Raw genomic sequence first — 23611 nt, forward strand, 5'->3', positions numbered from 1 at the left:
GGGGATTGCTGCTTGCAACACCCTAGTCCCGGGAGTGTGGCGTGCTGTGCCTGCCAAGAGGAAGAGGAGGAGGAGGCCTATGTCCTTTCTCCCTGCCTACAATGTCACATTAGGACTGCTGCCACTTCTGTATTACCTGTTCTCCCCATGGTTAGAAAGACGTACAGACTTCGTAGCCCGCCTCTCATGCTCTCCCGATTTTGTGATCATTAGAAGAGAGACTACCTTATATAGTGTGTCTGCTGCCCTGTGAGTGTATGTGTGTTGCATTGACCAGCTCAGTGGAACTGTGCATGTTAAGCTACCTGAAGAATATACCTTCCTCTGCACATGGGCTCTGGGGTGGTATTTCCTTGTTATTGTGTGTGGGTCAATTAAATTACATGTGCTTAGGACTCTGCATCAACAACTGATGGTATACCAATTTTGTTCATTTTAGGTTATGCAGATTTTACAAACACTGCCTACCCCACAGAATTGTGGGTTTTCAGGATTGTATATGTAGAGGTCACAAGGAATCTTGGTGTGCATGAGTGCTCTTTTGTTCTCTGGCCTGATTAACTTACACTGTATAACTGGATATGAATTTCAAATAGAGCCTCTGCTACATTTGTGCTTTGGATATATAGTCTATACATTTTACATTGGGACTTGTGTCTTTTGAATGTGAGCCTACAGTTTTTGTGTCAGTTTTGGTAGTTTTTGCATACCTGACAAAAGTTGTTGGTCTTTGGGGGTTGAATGTCATTGTGCTTTTGTAGAGGTCACTATGAGAATGATCGTTTTGAGTCTAGGATGAACGGTGTGTGGCTGTCGGTACTTGCACGTGTGCCTCCCCAGAACTGTGTGGGCATCAAAGGTTATCAATGGGATTGTGTATTTCCATGTGTTGTGTTGTGGCTCTGTAAGGAGCCTTGCTGGAACGGTGTGTCTGCATGAACATGCAGTGTGCCAGAAATCTGTGGGTGTGTAGTCTTGGGTGCAGTGGGACAGAAGTGTTCACTAAACTGCATTTGGGGGGGGGTCTGTGTTTATGAGCACTGTTATCTAATACTAGAAGTCACCACTCAGTTTATCCTTGCAGCAAAACTACCGAGGTTGGTTACCACCTCATTGGTTGGCCACTGGGCACTTGAAGCTGAGAGAGGGACTTGCCCAAGCCTATAAAGTGAGTCCATGGCTAAGCTGCAATTTGAATGCTAGCCCTCCAGGCTGTCCACTAGCCAACCATTGACCTTCAGTAGGTCTTATGTATTCCCATTTTCCCTTGCTGTTGACACAATGTCTCCATAGGGCAGCTGAAGAAAGGAGGCAAGATAGCAGAGCAAAGAGTTATTTGATGTAAACAAGCCAGTGAAGTAGGGAATGCTAAGCCCAATACAGAGATGGGGAACCTGTGGCCCTCTTGATGTTATTGGACTACAACATCACTGACTACTGGTTATGCTGAGGCTGATGGGAGGTAGAGTCCAACAGCATCTGAAGAGCCATGGGTTCCCTATTCCTGCCTTAGCATACAACTTCTGAGAAATTTGGCATCCATTCTTGTTCTGCTTCAGGCAAATCGCTAATGGTTATATTTCCCTGCCCCCCCCCCCAGCAAAGACTCCTACTCCTCTTGAGTCATAATGATTAGGGGTTCAGGCTCTCAGAAAAAAAACAAGGCCTCCCCTCGGATCTGGTGTTAATTTTGACACCAAACTAAGAAACAAATGGACCATTGCATGGCTTGTGGCCCAGTTTTCAGAAGAGCTCAGTTCTTTTGAGAAATTAAAAAAAATGTGTTTTTAATACAGCAAGGGTGAAGGTGTTCCTTTCCATTATGTGGTAGTTCAAACATTTGACAAAAAACTGACAGAAATAGTACTGTCCATCTCATCCCTAGTTCTCGGAGCACTTCACAAGGTTGCAACTAGAGCTGTTCTGGAGGGAGGTGGCAGTGTTGAAGCAGTCTGTGGCAGAGCTGGAAATCCTGAGTTCTCATCTGGTGCTTTATTTCCTGTGCTTTGTTGAGACCCACACTTTTCGTTACATGCCAGCCTTCTGTTTCTTCCTTTAGGCTTTTAGTGAAGAGACCTAAAAAAAATCTAAAAACAACCTCCTTTTTAACTACAAATCACTGACACGAGGCAAGTGCCTGATTTAAAACAGGATCTGCACCTCTTGGTTACGTGTGGTCTCTGATGAAACATGCTTGGACCATTGCCCTCTTTCTTTTGCATTTCTTTGCGGTGTCTTTATCCTTTTGTTGATGAGCTTGTAGATCAGGTGTGGGGAACCTTTGGCCCTCCAGATGTTGCTGAGCCAGAACTCCTATCATCCCTGGCCATTGACTATGATTGCTGGTGTCGATGGGAGTTGTAGTTCAGCAACATCTGAAGGGCCAAAGGTTCCCCACACCTGTTGTAGATGGTGCTGCTGAGAGAAATGCCCAGGCCTTGTTACCAGTAGCAGTTGATGGGCTGGGGCTGCTCACCTGACCTCCCATTGCCTGTGTTGTTGCTGCTTACTGGGAGGTAGAGGGGGAGGGGCAAGGTGGTGATGAGGTCAGTATAGTGCAAATAGACTGGCAGGAGCACTGATGGGCCCAGCCTCATAAACCCAAACATCTGAAATCTGAAGTCATAGCAATTTGCTCTCAGTTTGCAGTACAAATGATTCCTAGCACCTGGACGGTTTGATGTATCCATCTGTCATGTATGCATCTCACCCTTCCTCCCAGGGAGCTTAGGGAGTTTTCCCAGTGTTTCCATCCTCACAACAACCCTGTTCAGTTTGTTAGACTGTGATAGAGATGCTGGCCCAAGGTCCCCAAGTGAGCATCAGGGCTGGCCAAGGATTCAAACCCAATATCCAAAACTTTATCCACTATGCCAGTGGCCTTAGGCATTCCATACCTGGAACCTGTCTTTTGCCCTGAACCTGTAATCTGGGACTCAGACTCACTTTTAGTTGTTTATAGTATATATCTGTCTTTCATTCCCCCACTGTGTCTTTTTTTCTTGGTTTGTTCTTTCTTTGGACCCCCACCCTTAACAACAAAATAGAAAATGGCAGTGGTACCCTTCGAGCAGTCTGCATGAGACTGAAGGCCAGCATGCTATGCCATGCTGATTCTTTGTATATAGCAAGATCTCGTCTCACCTCGGTGGGGGGTGGATCAGGAAGAAGTGCCATTGCCACCTAGCTTATCAATAAACCCTTGGGACTCCAGGCCTACTTACTTTTGCCTTCTAAGTCTCCTTCCTGCAGACATGGGGCAGCAGTGATACCATATGTATGTCAACTCATTTTTATCAAATTGACCTCTCAAATCTGCTTCCACCTGTTGATCTGCAGGTGGTGATGTGTGTGCTGTGGCATCTTCCCCCTTCCAATCCATATCTTCCCCTAACACAATGGGCTGCTTCTCCTGAACTGTGCTTTTCTACTAAAAAATTTAACCTAGTTTGCTGTGAGCATCACCAGACTGCAGAACCCAACATAAGCTGTGTGCTCCAATTCTGTCTGGGGGTTCCGCCTCCCTGCTCCTACCTGTCTATGCCTTCTGTGGGTCAGGACATCTACTCTGTGTGTCATTTATTGGATACCGTCTACAGTGAACTGGCCACTTTCATTGCATTCCTTGCGGTGAGGAAGCCTTTGCAGAAGGCAGCCATGTTTTTTTTAATGTTCCCTGGTTTGGGAGGGTCAGGGTGGAAGAGAGGGAAACTTGTGTGTGGTGATTAGGGAAGGAGAAAGGAACTGCTGTGTTGATAAAGGAAGATACTGCAAGGCTTTCCAAATAATCAGTCAAAACATGACCTGGCCAATTTTCAGTTTTTTGCAATTTAGTCACGCAATACCCATTTCAAGTTTGCATGATGGGGAGGGGGGTGGATGAGGAGAATTAACTGTTGCAGAGGCGATAGCTGGGCTGTTGCTAGCTTCTTATAAAATTAAACTTGTGCAATGCTTGTGTAAACCATCAAAAATCTAAACTTTGGGTGTCCAGCTGGCTTGAGTGCTCCTGACTCCCAGTTCTTTGCATTGTCAGACAACCCCTCTGTATGATGTTTTGGCTCTTGGAGAGAGCGTGTACCTGTACCACACACACACTCTTTTTTATGGCTTTGTATTCCCACTGCAGATCCCGCTTAATAGAGGGTGGGTTGAAACTGAGCTCAGTTCACTGCCTTTTCTGATGGTGACCCACAGCAATATTTGGGAGGCTTGGGTGGCACAGGGCGTTTTCCCTCATCTGCCAAGCCAGAGTTTTGAAATCTGGAAGAGGCTTGTCAGTGTGATCACATCTCTCTCTTTGCACACTACAAATGTATGAGGACTGGTATATCTGTGCTTTGTATTCACAAATAGTGCTCTCCTATGAAAACTGTTTCTCCACTCAAAAAATTACAAGACGGCCCACTGTGGCCTCTTCACATTGAACTGGAAACTGTGGGTCCTGCAGATCTTATAATTCACCTCTTGGCTCTTAAACAAGATGTTGCACATTGAAAAAATTCCCAAAGGACAGAGGGGTGGCATAGGGAAGTCATGTCATTGGCGTAGTTGTCTGGGGCAGCAAAATGTCTTGGGCTGATTGTCCCTATCCTGTTTCAGCACTTCCTACCCCTGCAAACCAGATGTGCCAGTTGCTCCAGCCTATTCTGATTTACTCTGGAATGCTGGGCTCTGCACTGGTAGAGGAGAGGTAAATTGGGATCCACTGGTAGAGCTCTGGGTGACATGTAGTAAATCAGCAAAGGCTTCTGACTTAGACTGTTTAACAATAGCAATAACTATAAGCAGGACTTTTTTGTGACAGTTCTTTCCAGTATAGAGCACCAGCACCTCTTTTTGCTGCCCATGGGAGCTGTTTTGTGCTGGAACCCACAGCACTTGGTACCCACAGTAGTAAGATATTAGTACTGGCACCTCATTTTTTCCACTAAAAAAGCTCCAACAGTAAGTCTCTCTTTCTGTCTCCCTTTCTTTGGCTACTGAAACAAAGAAAATTTGGAGTGGATTTTTGTGTGAAAAGACTAAGACAAAAACAAATTTCTGGGCTGAACATGTGCTTAGAGGCACCCTTTACCTTTCTTTAATTCTTAAGTGCATGTTTGCCCTGCTAAATCACTTTGTAAACATTTGGCTCCAAAAAAACCCAATGTAGAGCCCACACGTCTGTAGTCTGCCCACCCCTGCTCTACATTTTACAGGGACTGGTACTGATTCAAAATAGAGTAGATGTGCTTCACATAGCTGACTTACTGCAGGAATTCCCTTGAGAAGGAAAATACTCTGAGCCAGCCTTCCTCAACCTGGTGCCCTCCAGATCCTGCTGGACTATGGCTCCCACTATCCCCAGCCAGCATGAGCAATGGTTCAGGGATAATGGGAGTTCTAGCCAAACATCATCTGGAAGGGCACCAAGCTGGGGAAGGTTGCCCTGGACACTTCCTGAATTCCTGGTTGGGTGCTGTAACAATGAATTCAGAAATTGGCTACACGTGCCATTATTATCTTAATACGTCACAGCACTTTGTCTCCAAAGATCATGCATGCATGCATGCAGCAGCTAATTTCTTTGCTGAATCATGCCAGCCAGTAGGCAGTATTTCCTGGTGTTTCACTTAAGAACCTTTCTAGGTAATCATTTTATAAAGCAACAAAAGCACAACTGTTGCTCATTTGATGCATGGCGTCTAGATATAGTCTCTCAGGGAAGAGCCTCTATTTCAGGGAAATCTCATTTGCCTAGCTCTAAAATTGCAGTATATTGGGAAAGTGTAATATATTGGGGGATTGTGATTCATTCTCTAGCTTTCATTGTGTTTTTGAGTGCTGTCTGGGATGTGGTTGCATAAGTGTTGGGGGTACCTATTGCATAGTGCTGATGATGTCACTAATGACATACTGCCCTACCGATGCATATGTTGTGATCTTAAGCAGCAGTCCTCCTGCAAAGAAGAACTGCATAGAAAGCAATGCTTAAAAAATCAGTGTAGAGAAGTCTTCTATCAATTTATTTATTTTAAAGGACCAGGTTCGCAGCCTCGGGGTCATTCTTGACTCCCAGCTGTCCATGGAGGCTCAGGTTTTGGCAGTGAGCTGGGCAGCTTGGTATCAATTACATCTAATACAGAGGCTGCGTCCCTACCTTCCGGTACATCTGCTCCCACGGGTGGTACATGCCCTGGTCTCCTCTCGCTTAGACTACTGTAATGCGCTCTACATTGGGTTACCCTTGAGGACAGTCCGGAAACTACAGCTGGTACAGAATGCGGCGGCACGGTTGATTAAGAACAGCCGCCGCCGTGATCATATCACTCCAGTGCTAGAAGATCTGCACTGGTTACCAGTTGTTTACTGGGCCCAGTTCAAGGTGTTGGTGTTAACCTTTAAAGCCCTACACGGTTTCGGTCCAGTTTATCTAAAGGAGCGCCTCCAGCATCATCAAATATGCCGCCTGACGAGATCAGCCTCACAAGACCTTCTCTCGGTTCCGCCAGTTAAAACAGCTAGGCTGGTGCGGACCAGAGAGAGGGCATTTTCGATTGTGGCCCCCACCCTCTGGAATTCTCTGCCATGTGGCCTTCGCCATGCCCCCTCCCTGGTAGGTTTCTGCCGAGAATTAAAAACCTGGCTGTTTAGGCGGGCCTACGGGACTTTTGGGTAATCTAGTTTTATTCTGTAAAGATGTGGGTGGGTTTAGATTAAGTAGAGTTTGATGTTGTATTTGTATTTATATGTTATTTTAATTTTCTGTACGTCGCCTAGAGTGGCTGTTAATTCGGCCAGATAGGCGACTAAGAAATAAAATATTATTATTATTATTATTATTATTATTATTATTATTATTATTATTATTATATATAAGGCAATTAGCTTTCAGACTTCCAAGGAACTTCCCACTGAGATGAAACAGAAAAGGGTGCTTCTCCCAGATTTGGCTGTTGAGACTTGCCAGTTTGAGCACCACTGCAAATCTCTTCTGTGGAGGTTGAGCACTTCCCTTTTTGAGCCCTGGAGTATGCATAACCTAGAGTTTTAAAAAATAATACCGGGGGGGGATAGCAGTACAACTACCACATATATACCACATTTTTTTACCTCGTCCATTATTTATGGGTAGCTATTTCCTTGAGTTATAGAGTCATATAGTCATAGAACAGTACAGGTAGGAGGGGCTTATGAGTGCAGGAATCCAACTTAAAACATACCTAACAGATGGCTGTCCAGCTGCCTCTTAAATGCCTCCAGTGTTGGAGAGCCCACCACCTCCCTAGGGAATTGGTGCCATTGTCGTACCGTTCTAATGGTTAGGAAGTTTTTCCTGATGTTCAGTCAAAATCTTGGCTCCCTGTAGCTTAAGCCCATTATTCAGTGTCCTATGCTCTGGGATGATTGAGAAGAGTCGGGGTTATCCTTACCCAAAAAAAGCTTAAATGTGCCAGGAACGGGATTTGAATTGACCATCTGGTAAACGCCACAAGTGTGCAATCCTAAACCTATTCACTTAGAAGTAATTCTCATTGAGTTACTTGACAAGAATACGCAATTCATCATCCACCTTTCTTTCTGGTATTGGGAAACAATTGCTAATATATTCTTACTTGATTTTCTTTTCTCTCTGATAAACATACCTAGTTCTTTCAAACATTTCTTGTAAGATTTGCCTTTGAATCCTTTCCAGTTCATCAATTGTTGTTATATGCTTTCAAGTCGATTTCAACTTACGGCGACCCTATGAATCTTTTTGGATATATTCATAGGGTTTTCATGATAAGATGTATTTAGAGGTGGTGTGTTCCCATAGCACCTAGTATTCCCAAGCAGTGTCCCATCCAAGTACTAATCAGGCATGACTCTGCTTAGCCTCTGAGATCAGACAAGACCGGCCGTGTTCAGAGTAGTATGGCCGTAGGCAGTTCATCAATAACCCTCTTAAATTCTGACCAGAACAGAGGCCTCAGAGGCCTTTAAATAAAAATCCTATCAGCGTTGAAAATACTAGTATTGGTTCTTCCCAAGTTTTTGAAATAATGCTCTTATTTATCTATTTTTATTTAACAACATTTATACATCGCTTGATTGTAACAGAACCTCTAAGTGGTTTACAAGAAATATTAAAATTAAAATTTAATGAAGCCTAAAAAGGCATTGACACTTTGTATCTCACAGAACTTCACTTAGGACCAATTAGTACTTTCAGCAGAATTAAGTAATAAATAAGTCTGTTTTTATGATGTTTTAAAGTGTTTTTAGTGCTTTTGTTTGCCGCCCTGGGCTCCTGCTGGGAGGAAGGGTGGGATATAAATCAAATAATAAATAAATGTATGGGTTTTTTTCTGGACTATATCACTTCAGGTAGTGCAGAAGGGAAGGGTTGCGTATTCTTTCTGCAAATAAATTATGTCGGTGAGAAAGCTAGATTGAACTCTTCTCCCTGCCTTGATAGTTTTGTGTGTATAGGAAGCTTCACCACTTGATTCTAATGAATGCATACTGGCCCCAGCTGACTCATGTTCAGTGTGTTGTCAAATGTAATGCTTACAACCTTATCAGAAGTGTTCTTCCTAGTCAGATCCCTTTCTTACAATGGTGCATTTTGTCTTTCATATCTTAGTACTTTACATTTGTCCTTGAAGCATTTCATTTTATTGATCTGTGCCTAGCTCTTCACTTCTTGAGAACTATTAATTTTTTAACCTGTTCTCTAGTCCAGGGGTTGGGAAACCTGTGTCCAGGATGTTATTAGACTACAGCTCCCAGCATGCTGTCTGGGGCTGGTGGGAGCTAGAATCCAACAACATCTGAAGGGCCACAATTTCTCCATCTCACTCTGTTTGTAATCCCTCACGATTTTGTATCATCTACAGAATTGATAGTGGTACTGCCCAATATCAGTACTGAACCTTATTCCAATCTGACCTTGATCCATGTGTGATTTCTCTACAAATTTATGGAATACTTTCTTCTAGTTCATATCTTCCAAACTTCCATAAAAGGATGGCGTAAGGGACTAACACAGTTTTCTTCAAAACATTTGTGAACATACTGCTTTATTCCTTGTAATATCTTTCCTAGCATTAACACATGCAGGTCTATAATTCCATAGGTTGTCCCCCTTCTGTATTTAAAAGATAGGTGTTGTATTTACTTTTCTTCAGGAAGGGCCAGAAATGTTTTCTATGGATTTTCAAATACAACAGCTATTATTAATGTGATTTGCCTAGTAAGTTTCAAATTCATTTAAAGCCATTTTGATGCCTGAGGTAGAAAATACAAATGTTACTCCCTTCCCCCCCCCCAAAAAAAAATCCAGCTCTAATTAATATGGGATACAATCTGCCAGGATGATTGCACTGATGTGAATGGGAAGTGTGCAAGATCACTACAGTGCTGTTGTGCAGTTCCTGTTCATTTCAATGGTGCTTGTGCAAGAGCGCTTCCTCATAGACTATGTCCTGTAACTGAGATCTGCCTACCATCCTGCCAGCCATAATCGTGTGCACAGTCCTCTGCCTCTGGAGATTGTTGAATAAAATGCTGCATTAACTCTGCTGGTTTAAAATAATTCACATTGTCTAGATATTCTTTGACCTTCTCCTTTATTATACTGCCCTGTGACCTAATTGAGATACTCAGTCTTCTGTTAGTAGCTCACATCCCACAGCATGCTAAGACTATATAAGAATACACGTATCTGGGTTGTCTCCTTCCCAGTAGTGCGAAAGGGAAACAAATAATAATCCCAGGCTTCATGTTGTACCTGAACCAGGGATCATGGTTTGTTTCACTCCCTACAAAACACAGTCAGTAAGTCAACAGCCAACCTGGGCTACAGATTATATCACTGAGAGCAAAATAAACCTCACATCCAAATCCGGGGGGGGGGGTAACCCTAAGCCAGGGGCGTGGCTTGTTTCTTCCCAGTGTGAGGAGGGGGAGGGGAGGAGTGAAGCTGGCGTGATTCACTTGTGCATGGTAAGTCATGGTTTCTGGTTTACCTTGACATGTGAATGCAGGCGGTGCCTATTTTCTCAGTTGAGCAAGTTATAAAAAACAGTGTTGTCATTTCTAAACAAGAGCAGTGTGGGGGAGTGTGAGATAACACCATCTCTCTCTCTCTCACTCACTCACACACACCTCCCTACTTCCATCTCCAGTGCTTGGTATATTAAGTGGTGGCCAGATTGTGAGGGTATTTGGCACTGCCTGCCTGAATTTTGAGCTCATAGGGATACAGATTTCCCCCAAAGATCGGTAGGGGTATCTGTGTGCATGCACTCAGGGGAGAATGGGTTAAATCCAAGGGATTCTATTCTCCTCTTTATAGAGGGTTTCCTCTGGTCTGAAGACGCGGGCAGTTGCTAAGGAGACTCTTGTTGCCATGGAGATAAGTCTGAGGCACAGCTGACTGGCTGCTAGGGATGATGAGGATGCCATTTCTGTTCCCCTTTTCACATCACTTCTCTCTTCCCCCCCCCACCTTTGTGGTTCCGCTACATGCAGCTTTTGAGGAAATGGGTTATGGAAAGCAGGGAGAAGGGATATGTAGCTTTGTTGTGGCAAAAATATGAAATCAGAGCAATTGAGGAAGAGTTTTGGGGCAGTGGGAGAAATGAACTTTCTAAGTGTAGGGAAGTTTATTTATTTGCTATTCCATGATATGTTGTCTGACATGATACACCCTAGACACAGTTTGATTTCCTCATCTGCTGTTTGGGAGTGCTAGGACCATGAAGTGGCTCATAATTTACCAAGTGGTCACAAGCATGGTTGTGTTTTCAGTGAAGCAGGAAGCCATTTGCCTGTAGTTTTTGTTTGGGGTGGGTGGAGAAAGAGCAGTACCACTCTTCTGTTTCCTCAGTTTTTTGTTATGGGGGTATAAATTCTCCTTAATACCTTGGTAGGGACAGATTAGACAACCCATTGGCTAGAGGTATGCCTTGGAAAGTCAGCACTTAATGAAAGGTAATCTGTAATCATCCATAGCAGTTGTTGCACCAGAGGTGCAGGGAACCCAGGCTCCTGTTCTAAAGGAGGGTGGGCTAGGAAATAGCTGAAAGCCTATTCTTATGGGCTATGTCCAGCTTCAGAACATGAGTGGAGCTTAGTGACATTTGAGTAAAGGTTAGGAGATGCTGGCTTTGCATGTAGATGGTCCCCATGTTAGACAGAAAACATGGTTAGAGAATCCATGGTTAGATCTGAGACTGCTGTAGCCTTCCTCCTACTGTGCTGTACCCCACTGCCCCATATAGTTTTTCCCAGTCTACTGTCATGATGGCCAGCGCCATAAGGGATTCTGACAGCAGAAATGGCAATGTAATCTTGGCCTTTGTTTTCATGGTACAGAACAATCATGTTGTGTAGGAAGCCAAAGCCAAAATCACACATCCTCTTAAAAGTACTTTAATTATCACCCTTGCTTCAGTTAATCCATGTTTATCATTGTTCTCAAGTTATGCTTTTCCTACTTTAAATGTTGACATGCAAGTGGAGGAGTAAAAATATGCTCCAGACAGAACACTTCTGTTCACAGGTGATGCAAAAGACGTGATTTTTAAATCCACCTTCTCACATGGTCATCAGTTGATTTAAAAAAGTTAATACAATCACACATTTAAAACTGCATTTCTGTTCTTTTACACAAGCACACCCGTAGCAGGAAAGAGACTCATTAGTGCTTTAAGTGGCATGCATGGAAGCAGCTTAATACAACCACTTGCATATCTTTATTTGGTGGGAGTGTGGATGTAGGAGGAAGAATGTACTTCCTGGCCTGCAGAGATGTTTTATAGTTCCAAGTCCAAGCCCAGCCTTTGATCTGCTGAATGTTTCAGGCAAGTCTCTTTCACAAGTCTGATTAGAATCTTAATGACTTACAGAAGAGTTAGAGGAGATAAGGAAATGCAGTGAATAGGGTGAGTCTTAGGAACTCGGTGTGCATGTGGGTATATTTACCAACTGCTGCCATGTAACCAAGAAACAGAGCCCAGAGCAGGCCTGTGCAGATCAGACCAAGCTTGATTCTTCACAGGTGGAATTCCCAGTTTCAGAGAGCTGATATAACGTCCACCGCAATGTAAGGTCCCGGAGTTCATCCCCTACTTCAGATGTGATGAACCTTTGACCCTCCAGATGTTGAGCTACAATTCCCATCCCTGGTCATTGGCCATGCTTGCTGGGGCTGATGGGAGTTGGAGTTCGGCAACATCTGGAGGGCCAGGTGTTCACCACAATCTGTCTTACTTTCATATAAGTGAGTGAATGCCATTAACGCCTATGGGATAACAAGTAAGATGCTGCACTTGGGGACACTGTTGTGGTGAGAGGAAAATCTGCCTTCTGCCCTGCTATAGAGTGGTGTGCCTTCACTCATAGGAATCCCACAGAGGGGACAATATGTGTTTCTGTACTGAACATGCAGAGACCTACTACACACACATATACACCTGGAGTTTTTGCCATGTTTAAGCCCCTCCGCCCTCAATTAGGGAAGGGCAAGAAATTCAATCCAGTTCACATTTCAGGCCAAATATATCAAATTCACACTTTCCAAAACAATATGAGCAAAACATAGCCATCCTTCGAAATTTGCACTTATTTGAATTTTGCAATACAGATCACCAACCCAAAAATATTTACAAAATGTGTATGTTAGGGGAAAGTGTGCATAAAAATGAATATATGAGTAAAAATAACATACAAAATTCACTATATGGCAAGAAAATTGCTTGCAAAAATGTGTACATTAGTCAAAACTGCATCCAAAATGTGTTTATTGGGAGAAATTCGCATTAAATACTGGAGAATTTTCATGAGGATTTAAAACAAAAAATTCAAATTGCTCCAGAAATAAGAACTGATTGGCAAAATGAGAAACTGAGAGTATCGAAATTGGCAGATCTTACCATCCCTAGTCCTCGTAATCCTTTTTGTCATAATGATATGTTGTTTGCCAGCAAATAATAAAAAGAAGTTGAGTGGATGAATCTCACAAGCAGTGGAAGGTGGATTGTAGATGTAGCAATTCCTGTGTCAGTCCTTTTCAGGTATGCTCAAGAGTATATATTGGGTCCAAGGGCCTAGCAGCAAGGAAGTCTGTCTCCCAAAGCACTTTCCAGTCCTGAACATTGGCAATTCTTTTATGTACCTGCTTTGAGCAGGATCTGCTTGAGGCTACATTTAGCTGACTCTGCTCCAGGCTTTATGTATTGTTGCTGGCCAGCTTTCCTTATGCAGGGAAAGAGAGTCTGGATAAACTCTGAGAAGGATATGGAAGACTGCACATATCACAGTTCCAGGTTGGTTTAACTCTCAGGCTAAGAGCATGCCTAGGTAGAAGCTACCATTCTTCTTGTTGGCTACTGTAGCAGACAACCAGAAGTGTAGAAAGTATTTTGTTTTTGTTTTTTTAATAATTTTTATTCAAATTTTTCAAAAGACAAACAAAACAAAGTAAAAAAACATAACAATACAACAAAAAAAATAAAAATAAAATAGTTGACTTCCGATTTGTCGCAGATCAGCTATAAGTATATAATATACATCAAACCTGTCCCTTAATGTATACATACAGGATCACTTTTCTCCATAGGCTATCTTAATTAATCGTCAAATCCCAATATCATCATTTTATTTTGATCTTTCAACAAAAAGTCTAAGAGAGGCTTCCATTCCTTAAGAAATGTGTCTGTCGATTTTTCTCTAAGTAGACATGTCAATTTATCCATCTCTACTAAGTCCATTAATTTCAATAGCCATTCTTCCGTTGTTGGTGTTGATTCCATTTTCCACTTTTGTGCATATAATAATCTTGCTGCCGTAATCATATATAATATTATTCTTCCATATTTCTTTTCTATTTGTTTATCCATAAAACCCAATAAAAAAAATTCTGGTTTTGACTGAATATTTATCTTTAGAATTTTTTGCATCATCCTACCTATCTGTGCCCAAAATGATTTTGCCTTTTTACACAGCCACCACATATGATAAAATGATCCTTCTTGTTGTTTACATTTCCAACAAACATTAGAAACATTACTATACATTTTTGACAACTTTTCTGGAGTCATGTACCAACGGCACATCATTTTATAGAAATTTTCTTTAAGATTATAGCATAGTGTAAATCTCAAGCCTTTTTTCCACATATTTTCCCATTGATCCATTTGTATGTTATAACCAAAACTTTTTGCCCACTTTACCATACACTCTTTTACTTGTTCTTCCTCCATATCCATTTTCAGTAAGAGTTTATACATTTTTGCAATTGTATTTTCATCATTTGTACACAAACCTATTTCAAAATCAGATTTACTTATTTCAAACCCATACATTTTCTTGTCCATTTTATATGTTTCTAACAATTGTAAATAGGCAAACCATTGAGAACTATATCCTTCCTTTATCAGTTGTTCTCTCTCTTTCATTATATATTCTCCATGTACATTTTCTAATAGTTCTTGATAAGTTAACCATTTCTCTTTTCCAGCCATTTCTCTTCTGTAAAACGCTTCTTGACTTGAGACACATAATGGTATTTTCGAATAAAACCTTGGTTTATATCTATTCCATATTTTCAACAGAGGACTTCTTATAAAATGATTATTAAAGTCTACATTTACTTTTACTTTGTCATACCATAAATATCCAAGTGTAGAAAGTATTTTGGAAGGTGGCAGGTACCCTCTCTTCCCCCTTTCCATATACAATTCTCGGGAAGCTAGGTGGACACACTCTTGGTCCTTCTCATCAGCCATGGGGCTTTGGGGGGACCATTCCAGTTTGATTCACATGCCCTTTAGGAATCAGATACACCAACACAGTATGCCTGGCTTGCTCCTTAAAAGCCATGTTAACAATCCCCAAATATGATGCCATTGCATCTTTGCTGAGCTGATTTCCATATCGCACAAAGAAGGAGCGATTTGGATCATTTATTCTCCTAGTAATTTTGTCAAAGTTTGTATTCTGCCCTTTTCCCCAAGAAGCTCAGAGCAGCAATTTGACTTCTCAGGCACCCTGCAGAAAAAGGCCAAGTGTGAATTAGGGAGAGGAGTGGGTTATAAAATGCACAGCAGTAAGAGGCAGAATTCCCATGTGGGCTCTAACTGGATATGTGTGGGATTGGCAGGGACAGGGCAAGCATGTGTTTCTGCAGAGCTGCTGTGTGCTTCAGTGAGTCTTAAGAAAAAGGAAGGGTTTTTTGTCCTGAAACAGAGAAATGTGCACCTTGGATTATTACACTTCCATATAATACCGTCACGGCCCTTAATCAAGAACAGCTGAAGCAGCACTGTGGAAGCTCTCCCTCCGACCGGAAGGTGGCTTTTTTCCGTTTGGTTTTTCCCCGAGGCTGCCACAGCTAGGCAGTCTGTAGCATCACCCATCTCAGCTGATGAGCTGATGAGTCACCTCAACCCTTTAGCCAGGGAGCAGCATCCGGGAGTTTTTTCAAGGACAAAGTGGGTTTTAAAATGAGAACAATGTGAGGCACCAAACTGGAAATGCAAGCTGGTCTCTTCACCCCAAATCCCTGGTGCGGAGTTCTCTACGAGCTGAGGAAAGAGAAGGGGGTTTAGACACAAGGGGCTCCCAGGTTCTGGAATCGATAAGGTAACAAGAAGTAGGTTTAATGCAGGGTTACCAGACATTTCCCCCACCCCACCTCCCAAAAAACCTTCAAAGATTTTGATGCCCAGTGATCCCATCCCACTTCATTTCTACACTGGGAATGAAAACCTACCATCACATCCTCTACCTGAGTGTATCAATCTAGAGCAAGGGTGGGGAACCTCTAGCCCTCTAGATGTTGCTGAACTATAACTCCAGTGGCCAGGGATGATGGGAGCTGAAGTCCAGCAATATCTGGAGGACCAAAGTTTCCCCATCCATGATCTAGAGGGAAAGTGGTGAACCTGTGGCCCTAGAAATGTTGCTGGACTTGAGATCCCATCAGCCCCTGCCAACATGGTCAGTGTTCAGGGATGATAGGAATTGTTGTCCAATAATATTTAGAGGGCTCATTGCTGATTGAGACCATGGATCAGCTTAGATTCCCCCTGCCTATCCCAAGCTCTTTAGATTCTAGGTTAGCATTCCAAAGAGCAGTGTTTCTGTTTTGCTAGATGGGCACTGGTATTTTGTAATGCTGGTTTGGGAGAGCAGAGGTGCTGAGAAACTGTCAAAATGTCCCTGGGACAGAGTGGGGATGCTTCAGTATTTTCAGGCCAGAGTTTCATAGAGGCAATGGGATGTTCAAGAGTTCTGTGCACTGCATCTCATTTTGTCTGCTTTGTTTGGGTTGGTGGTGTGGGAGAGAGAAGTCATCTGATGCGGTAGAGGATGTGGGCCTTGGCAAGAGCAGGGATTGATTTATTTATTAATTATTTTATTAATATCCAGCCCTTCCTCCCAGCAGGAGCCCAGGGCAGCAAACAAAAGCACTAAAAACACTTTAAAAATAATAAAAACAGACTTTAAAATATATTAATACAGAACAATTTTAAAAACATTTTGTTAAAAAGATTTGAAGATTTAGTCTGAAAGTCAGTGGATAAAAAGGAACCTTCATAAGAGGTGAGCACAACTCTTTTTCCAGTGAAACTCTCTTGAAGCTGAGGTATTTTGACAGTCCACACACATTTGCAAGACAAATTTCTATACTTAGGGTTGCATTTGCACTAATGCTCACACCTATCCTGAAAACAACAGCAACATATGCTCACAGGTGTGGCAGACCAGTTGTATGAATAGGAAGTCTGTGAACTGCTTGTGCAGTTGAGACACTATGCCTCCACATTCACACAACAGCATCTCCATATGCAGGAAAAGCCTGAATCCCAACATGTTTGTATACACACATGAAAATACATTACATGTGTAACAGTAATGTGTGTTATTAGAGTGTTGGTGTAACAGTAATGTGCATTACTAGAGTGTTGGTTGTCAAGCTTCCTACCCTAATGGAACTCTTCCCACATTGATTTGTCTGCTGATGAATCCCTGTGTCTGTTACAAAGGGTTCAAGTGTGCATTCTTGGGTACACACTCTATTCAGACAGAGTGCTGGCTACGCCAGTTGAACCTAGCTGCAGCCTTACACTATGAGGGGGTAGAAGAAGATTGGAAGTGGTAAACGAGCTTATTTGCATTTGCTGATTTTCTCTGTGAAAAACTCCTATTAACTCCCATAGAAATCCAAGAATTCATAGGAACACAATTTGAAACACATTGCATTAGAGTAGGGGGGAGGGAGAATGTGTAGCTTTCCAGATGTTGCTGGACTCCAGCTACCATCAGCCCCAGTCAGCATGGCCAACGGTCATAGATGTCAGACACTGGGAACTGTAATCCAACAACACCCAGAGGACCGCTGGTTAACCACCCTTGCACTAGAGCAAAGCACATGATTCAAGATACAGCACACAAGTTTATTCTCACACACATTCACTCACAAGCACCTGCTTGCAGGCATTCATGAAGAATAAGGCTATCAATGGCTACTTGTCATGATGGTTATATTACCTCCAGTGTCAGGGAGTTGCTCCCATGTCCTACTTCTGAACATCCTACATGAAACTTGTTGGCCACTGGACAAGATGGAGCTTTGTTCTAATCCAGCATAGCTCTTTTTATGTTGTTATTCTCACTCTCAGAACCTATGTTTACATGCCCATTCAAACAGAGACTATCCTTCATATTGTAAGGCTTGCGCAGCCACATACAATTGCATGACCCGTTCACACCTGTGTATGTGACAGAAAGTCCATTTTCACTCCTCTCTCCTTCTCTCTCCCTCTCTCTCTGACAGTTCAAAAGAATGCTGAACCGTGAACTAACCCACCTCTCTGAAATGAGCCGCTCTGGAAACCAGGTCTCTGAATACATTTCCAACACCTTCTTAGGTGAGTGCAAAGATGGCTTTGGATCGTCAAGACCCTGCTCCTGGACTCTTGTACACTCCTTTAAGGAAAGACATTATTTATGCAGTACTGTAAAATAAATGTTCTTTCCACAACAGGAAAAAAAAGACATCACCAGCTCCAAGTGAGACATTCAAATATAATCAGAAATATCAGAAAGTAAAATTTAATACATTGTTGCCTAATATAATTTTATTTTGTGCAGTACTACAAAACAAGATACATACAAAACATAACTAGCATCAACTTTTTCTCATTACTCACACATAACCGTTACATAGTTTTGCCTCAGGATTATTAGAGTTCTTAAAACTATTTTAGAAAGGGTTCTGGGGTATAAATATATTTTGAGCAACCTTAATTTTAATGGAAAATCCCATCAATACCTGATTATGTACTGACAAACATTAAACTTGTAAATTTCTTTAACAGTTCTGGTAAAAGACCTGAGAGGTCTTGAATCTTTGCCTGATAAATAGAAATTTCAGAGTTTTACCATAAAGCCTGTAAAATATATCAATTGTCAGAGGTTATGATTCATATGTCTTCCTTGCATACATATCTTGATTGTAATCTAAAAACAGTCCTCATTTTTACCTGTCCTTTTTGTTGTTTTTCCTGTCCAGATTGAACAATGAACTAACCCATTTCTCTCACATTTGTCTGTCATCTCTTCAGGGATACCTCTTAATATTTCATTATTTTCCTTAGAGCTGGGCTTAAATGGAGAGGCAAAGTTTCATGAATATTTTCACACAAATACCTCCACAGCACCCCCTTTTCAGTGATTAATCAAGACTTGAATGGGAGTTAAAATCTTCTCACTAGCAGTGAGATAGAGATACTTCATAGCCCCAGTCCACTTCTAGTTTCACATGGCTGGGGTTGCTTATTCAAACACATACACACTATTGAAAGTAATTTAATGGGGCCATAGAACATCCACATTCAAATAAGCCTCTAAGATACTCCCTGCCTTGCCATCCTGAGCTGCAGTGAAATAGCTGCATCGAAAGGCAAGAAGCATCCCTGGCACAGAGGCAGCATGGTTGTCTTGGTGACAGAGAGATTCTCTGCTCCCCGCGCCAATTTAAACTGAGGGCAAGCATTGGCTTTCTTTACCCTCAGTGATGTCATTGTGTAGCCAAAATTCATTGGCTGGGATTGCTGGTAAAGAATAAAGCCCACTGGGGAAAAATGGCACCAGAGCAGAAGGAAAACAAGCGAGGCACTGCAAAGAGCTTGCAGGGGTGGGAGGAGAAGGTACTGTAAGGAGATGGGGGTGAGTTCCTCCAAAAAGAGTGAGTGAAATGGTGATGCACCTTTATTTTTCCTGGTCATTATCAGTTTCTATCAAGTTTGGGGGGGTGCATTATCTCATTTAAACATGTTGGAATGTATGAGGTTCAACTCCAACTTGGTGGGTTGAGGCTGCATGGGGTTAAAAAGGGTAGCTAGAGAGAGCTAGACCTCTTGCTGGTTGAGGCTATACCTATCCCTTTGATCCTGCTGTCTCTTCCCTTCCTGCTAGACTGATAAGCAACAGGATGTTTGATCCCAGTTCCTCCTGCCTCTCTCTGTGTTCTCTTTCTCTCGAGAGGGGAGTAGACATCTTCTCTTTGTCTCTCCTCTCAACCAGGATGAGGGCGAGTACTGGGACCAGTGCTCGCTGCTCCAGCATAGCCAGTTAAGCTAGATCTAGAACTCTTTCCTATCAAGCATGTACTTCCAGAATAAAGTAGTTGTTTCTTATTTTAAAGCTTAAAGTCTCTGTCTGACTAATTTGCAGGGAAGGTAGAATCTTAGCAAAGATTCAAACACACACACACACACAGCTCACTCAATACTCTCCGTTCCGCAGGGCTACGCAACTTTGCTATCGACGGGTTGCGGGCCCAGCCATGCAAATGGAGATTTGAGCAATTAAAGGAGCTATTGTGTTTGAATCAAGGAAGCTAAAATAGAGACCTTCAGAGTTTTTAGTCAGCGAAGAGTTGAGGCTTTTACTTCAGGATGGCCAGCATGACGGATCGGGTAGGTCTCAACAGACTGGAACCCGGAGGATGGAATCTTTGGGAATTTCGCATGCTAAAACATCTAAAGCAACAGAAGCTGTTAGAAGTTATTACAGGATCGGAACCAGGAGAAGGTGCTTCTCGGGAGGAACAAAGAATTTGGACTGAGAAGGATGAAACGGTACAAGACCTCATCACTAAATGTGTGAGTAATGCACAGATTGCTTTGATTATGAATTCTAAAAATGCCAGAGAGATGTGGAAAACTCTTGAATCCCATCATAATCCAAAAAGCCAGGGACATCTGATTGCAATGTTAAGAAGTCTTATTAATTTGCAAATGAGGGATGGTTTTTTTGAGGAACATCTTACTAAATTCATGGTGTTAGTCCAAGGGATAGAGGAAGCAGGAACAGAGTCACATGAACCAGTTCAGATAGCTTCATTTCTGGACTCTCTTCCAAAATATATGGAGACTATTGTAGTTATAATGCAACAACAAAACAAAACTCTAAACGAGATTATTTCAGAAGTGAGAGAGCAGTTCTCTCAGAAAGCAGCTACAGAAAAAGGACAGCTCTCCTGTTTCCTAAGTAAAGAAGCTAGCAAAGAAGCTGCTGGACAGGCAGTCAGATGCAGATTTTGAGAACAAAGGGAATCCTTGAAGACCAATGTGACAAGAAAGGGAAGCCTGAAAGAAATAAAAAATTTAAAGGGACAGAAAAGAAAAGTGCAAAGGGCTTTCAAGTAACTCATGTTGAAAAATGTTATGATGATGCAAAATTCTATGTTGACAGTGGAGCAAGCGCTCATCTAATAAAAGAAAAAAAATTGTTTGAAGATTTAACCCCATATGAAGCCACAGTTAAATTGGCTGACTTGAGAGTCCTGCCCATAAAGGCACGGGGAGATGCTAAGCTCTTTTGCCAGACTCCAAGCGGCACTGAGGAAATTTATCTCAGGAATGTGCTCTGGACCCCAGGAATCTCAAACAATTTAATTTCTGTTAATGAAGCTACAAACAATGGGTGCTCTGTGTTATTTGAACAAGATTCCTGCACAATTTCTAGAGATGGTGAAATTTTATGCACAGCTACCAAGAGAAAAGGCATGTATGAAGTGGATCAGGAAAGTCCACAAGCTAATCTTGTGAAAGAATGCTGTAACAAGTCTTGTTTACATTTATGGCATCAGAGATTAGGGCATAGAGACATTGCAAAGATAAATACCCTTCAAAGGAATAATTTAGTAAGAGGCATGAAAGTTGAACCCTGCCAAGAAAAAGAGAGATGTACTTGCTGTGTTAAAGCAAAAGGGACCCGACCCAGTTTTCCTGAGCAGAGTGAAAGGAAGAATAAGCGCCCCCTAGAGTTGATTCACAGTGACATTTGTGAAATGCCAATCACTTCAACTGGTGGAAATAGATATATTATGAGCTTTATTGATGATTATTCAAGATACACTGTAATCTATATGTTGAAGGAGAAGGGGCAAATGCTTCAGAAACTCAAAGGATATGTGGCAATGGTGAATACTAAATTTCAGAGAAAACCACAGATTCAACATTCTGATAATGGAGGGGAGTACATGTCACATGCTACCCAGCAGTTTTTGCTTGAAAATGGGATTGAGCATCAAACCACTGTACCCCACAACCCAGAACAGGACGGAGTCTCAGAGAGAAAATTCAGAACCCTAATTGAGATGGTGAGATCCAATGCTGGAAGATGCCAATCTCCCACAGAAGCATTGGGGAGAGGCAGTGTATACTACCACCTATCTACAAAATCGTTTGCCAACAAAGGTGAATGGCAACAAGACTCCATTCGAAATATGGTATGGGCACATACCCAGTTTGGCTCATATAAAGGTATTTGGATCAAAAGTGTATGGTCACATTCCACACCAGAACAGAACCAAATTGGACAACACTACAAAGGAAGGAATCTTCGTTGGATATTCTTCAAAACAAAAGGGATACAGAATCCTAAATCCCAAAACAGAAAGGATTGAAATCCAAAGAGCTGTCTACTTTGATGAAGGTCAAGGTGCATTCCAACCAGAAGGGGCACCATTCCAAGACCACGACAGTGAAGAAGATGAAGTAGAAATACCTTACAGCACTACAGATTACAGCAACATGCCAGCACTGGAGGACAGTGAGGAATCAGAGCAAGAAGGGGAACCTGCACAGCCAGAAGGGGCAGCAGAGAGTCCTGCACCAAGACGCTCTAACCGCACCAACAGAGGTGTACCTCCACTGAGACTGTCCTACCTGGCAAGAGCTGATGAACTTCCAGAGCCTGAGACCTGGAAAGATATTGAAACTGTAGTCAAGCATACAACAATCAGGACACTCCTGAGTGTCCCTGCCAAGAAGAAGATGCAAGTAGAGCAACGAGAAATAAAAGCTGCTACAGCATGGAATGACAAACTGAACCAAATGCTCTTGAAACAAGGCTATAAAAGAGGCGAAGCAGACCAATGCCTCTATAGCAGATTCAAGAACAACAAATGGACTTATATTTTGATTTATGCAGATGATTTACTACTGGCTTATGAGAATCCACAAGACAAGCAAGAGTTAGTAATAATCTAAGCAAGGAAGTTGAAGTGAAATGTCTAGGCGACATCACGTACTGCCTTGGAATACAAATTGAAAGAGAGGGCGATGGATCCTTTCTTCTAAACCAAAAGCAAAAGGTTCAAGACCTACTTGAGAGTCTAGGACTGAAGGATGCTCATCCAGCACCTACACCAATGGAAGTAGGATACTTGAAACCAGACCAGAACAATCAACCCTGGGAAGACAACGAAAGGTACAGACAAGCTATAGGGAAACTCCTGTACACCAGCACAATAACCAGACCAGATGTGGTAGCAGTGGGATACCTTTGCAGAAAAACCAGCTTGCCAACCAAGAAAGACTGGGAAGCAGTCAAGAGAGTGGCAAGATATCTGAAAGGCACTGCAAACTTAAAACTAAAGCTATCAGCTACTCGAGATCCTAAACTTCTAGGATATGCTGATGCTGACTGGGCTGGAGACACCAAAGATCGTAAGTCAACCAGTGGAAACTTGTTCAACTATGGGCAGTCACTTATCCGTTGGACAAGTCGAAAGCAAGAGACTGTAGCACATTCATCTACTGAGGCTGAGTACGTATCAGCTGATGAGACATGCAAGGAAATGCTGTGGCTACGCAAGCTTCTGGGAGACTTGGGCATATCTGAACCAGAGCCTATCAGAATACTTGAGGACAATCAAGCCTGCATAAGACTCACAGAATCAGAAGGGCAAAGTTCTCGCATGAAGCACATTGATGTGAAGTTCCACTACCTAAAGGACATAAGGGAGAAAGGACTTCTAGAGATGACCTACTGTCCAACAGAAGACATGACAGCTGATGCTTTGACCAAACCATTGGGCAAAGTCCGACACCAGAAGCTACGAGGCAAGATGCACCTTGTAGAATGAACCAAGTTCTCGTTGAGAAGGGGTGTTGGAATGTATGAGGTTCAACTTCAACTTGGTGGGTTGAAGCTGCATGGGGTTAATAAGGGTAGCTAGAGAGAGCTGAACCTCTTGCTGGTTGAGGCTATACCTATCCCTTTGATCCTGCTGTCTCTTCCTTTCCTGCTGGGCTGATAAGCAAAGGAATGTTGAATCCCA

The 23611-nt window shown here is 42.4% G+C and overlaps 1 protein-coding gene across 4 annotated transcripts in view; it reads left to right on the forward strand.

Annotated features, from left to right (window-relative positions):
* The window catches only part of PDE4A (phosphodiesterase 4A), a 373782-nt gene that overhangs the window by 319814 nt on the left and 30357 nt on the right, over window positions 1-23611 (forward strand). For all 4 annotated transcript variants that reach the window (XM_061613767.1, XM_061613768.1, XM_061613769.1 and 1 more), the window contains one exon: window positions 17813-17906. In XM_061613767.1, the coding sequence (XP_061469751.1) occupies window positions 17813-17906 (94 nt within the window). The remainder of the gene's footprint in view (window positions 1-17812; window positions 17907-23611) is intronic.

This window comes from Rhineura floridana, chromosome 3 (genome assembly GCF_030035675.1).
Source record: "Rhineura floridana isolate rRhiFlo1 chromosome 3, rRhiFlo1.hap2, whole genome shotgun sequence".
NCBI lineage: Eukaryota > Metazoa > Chordata > Lepidosauria > Squamata > Rhineuridae > Rhineura > Rhineura floridana.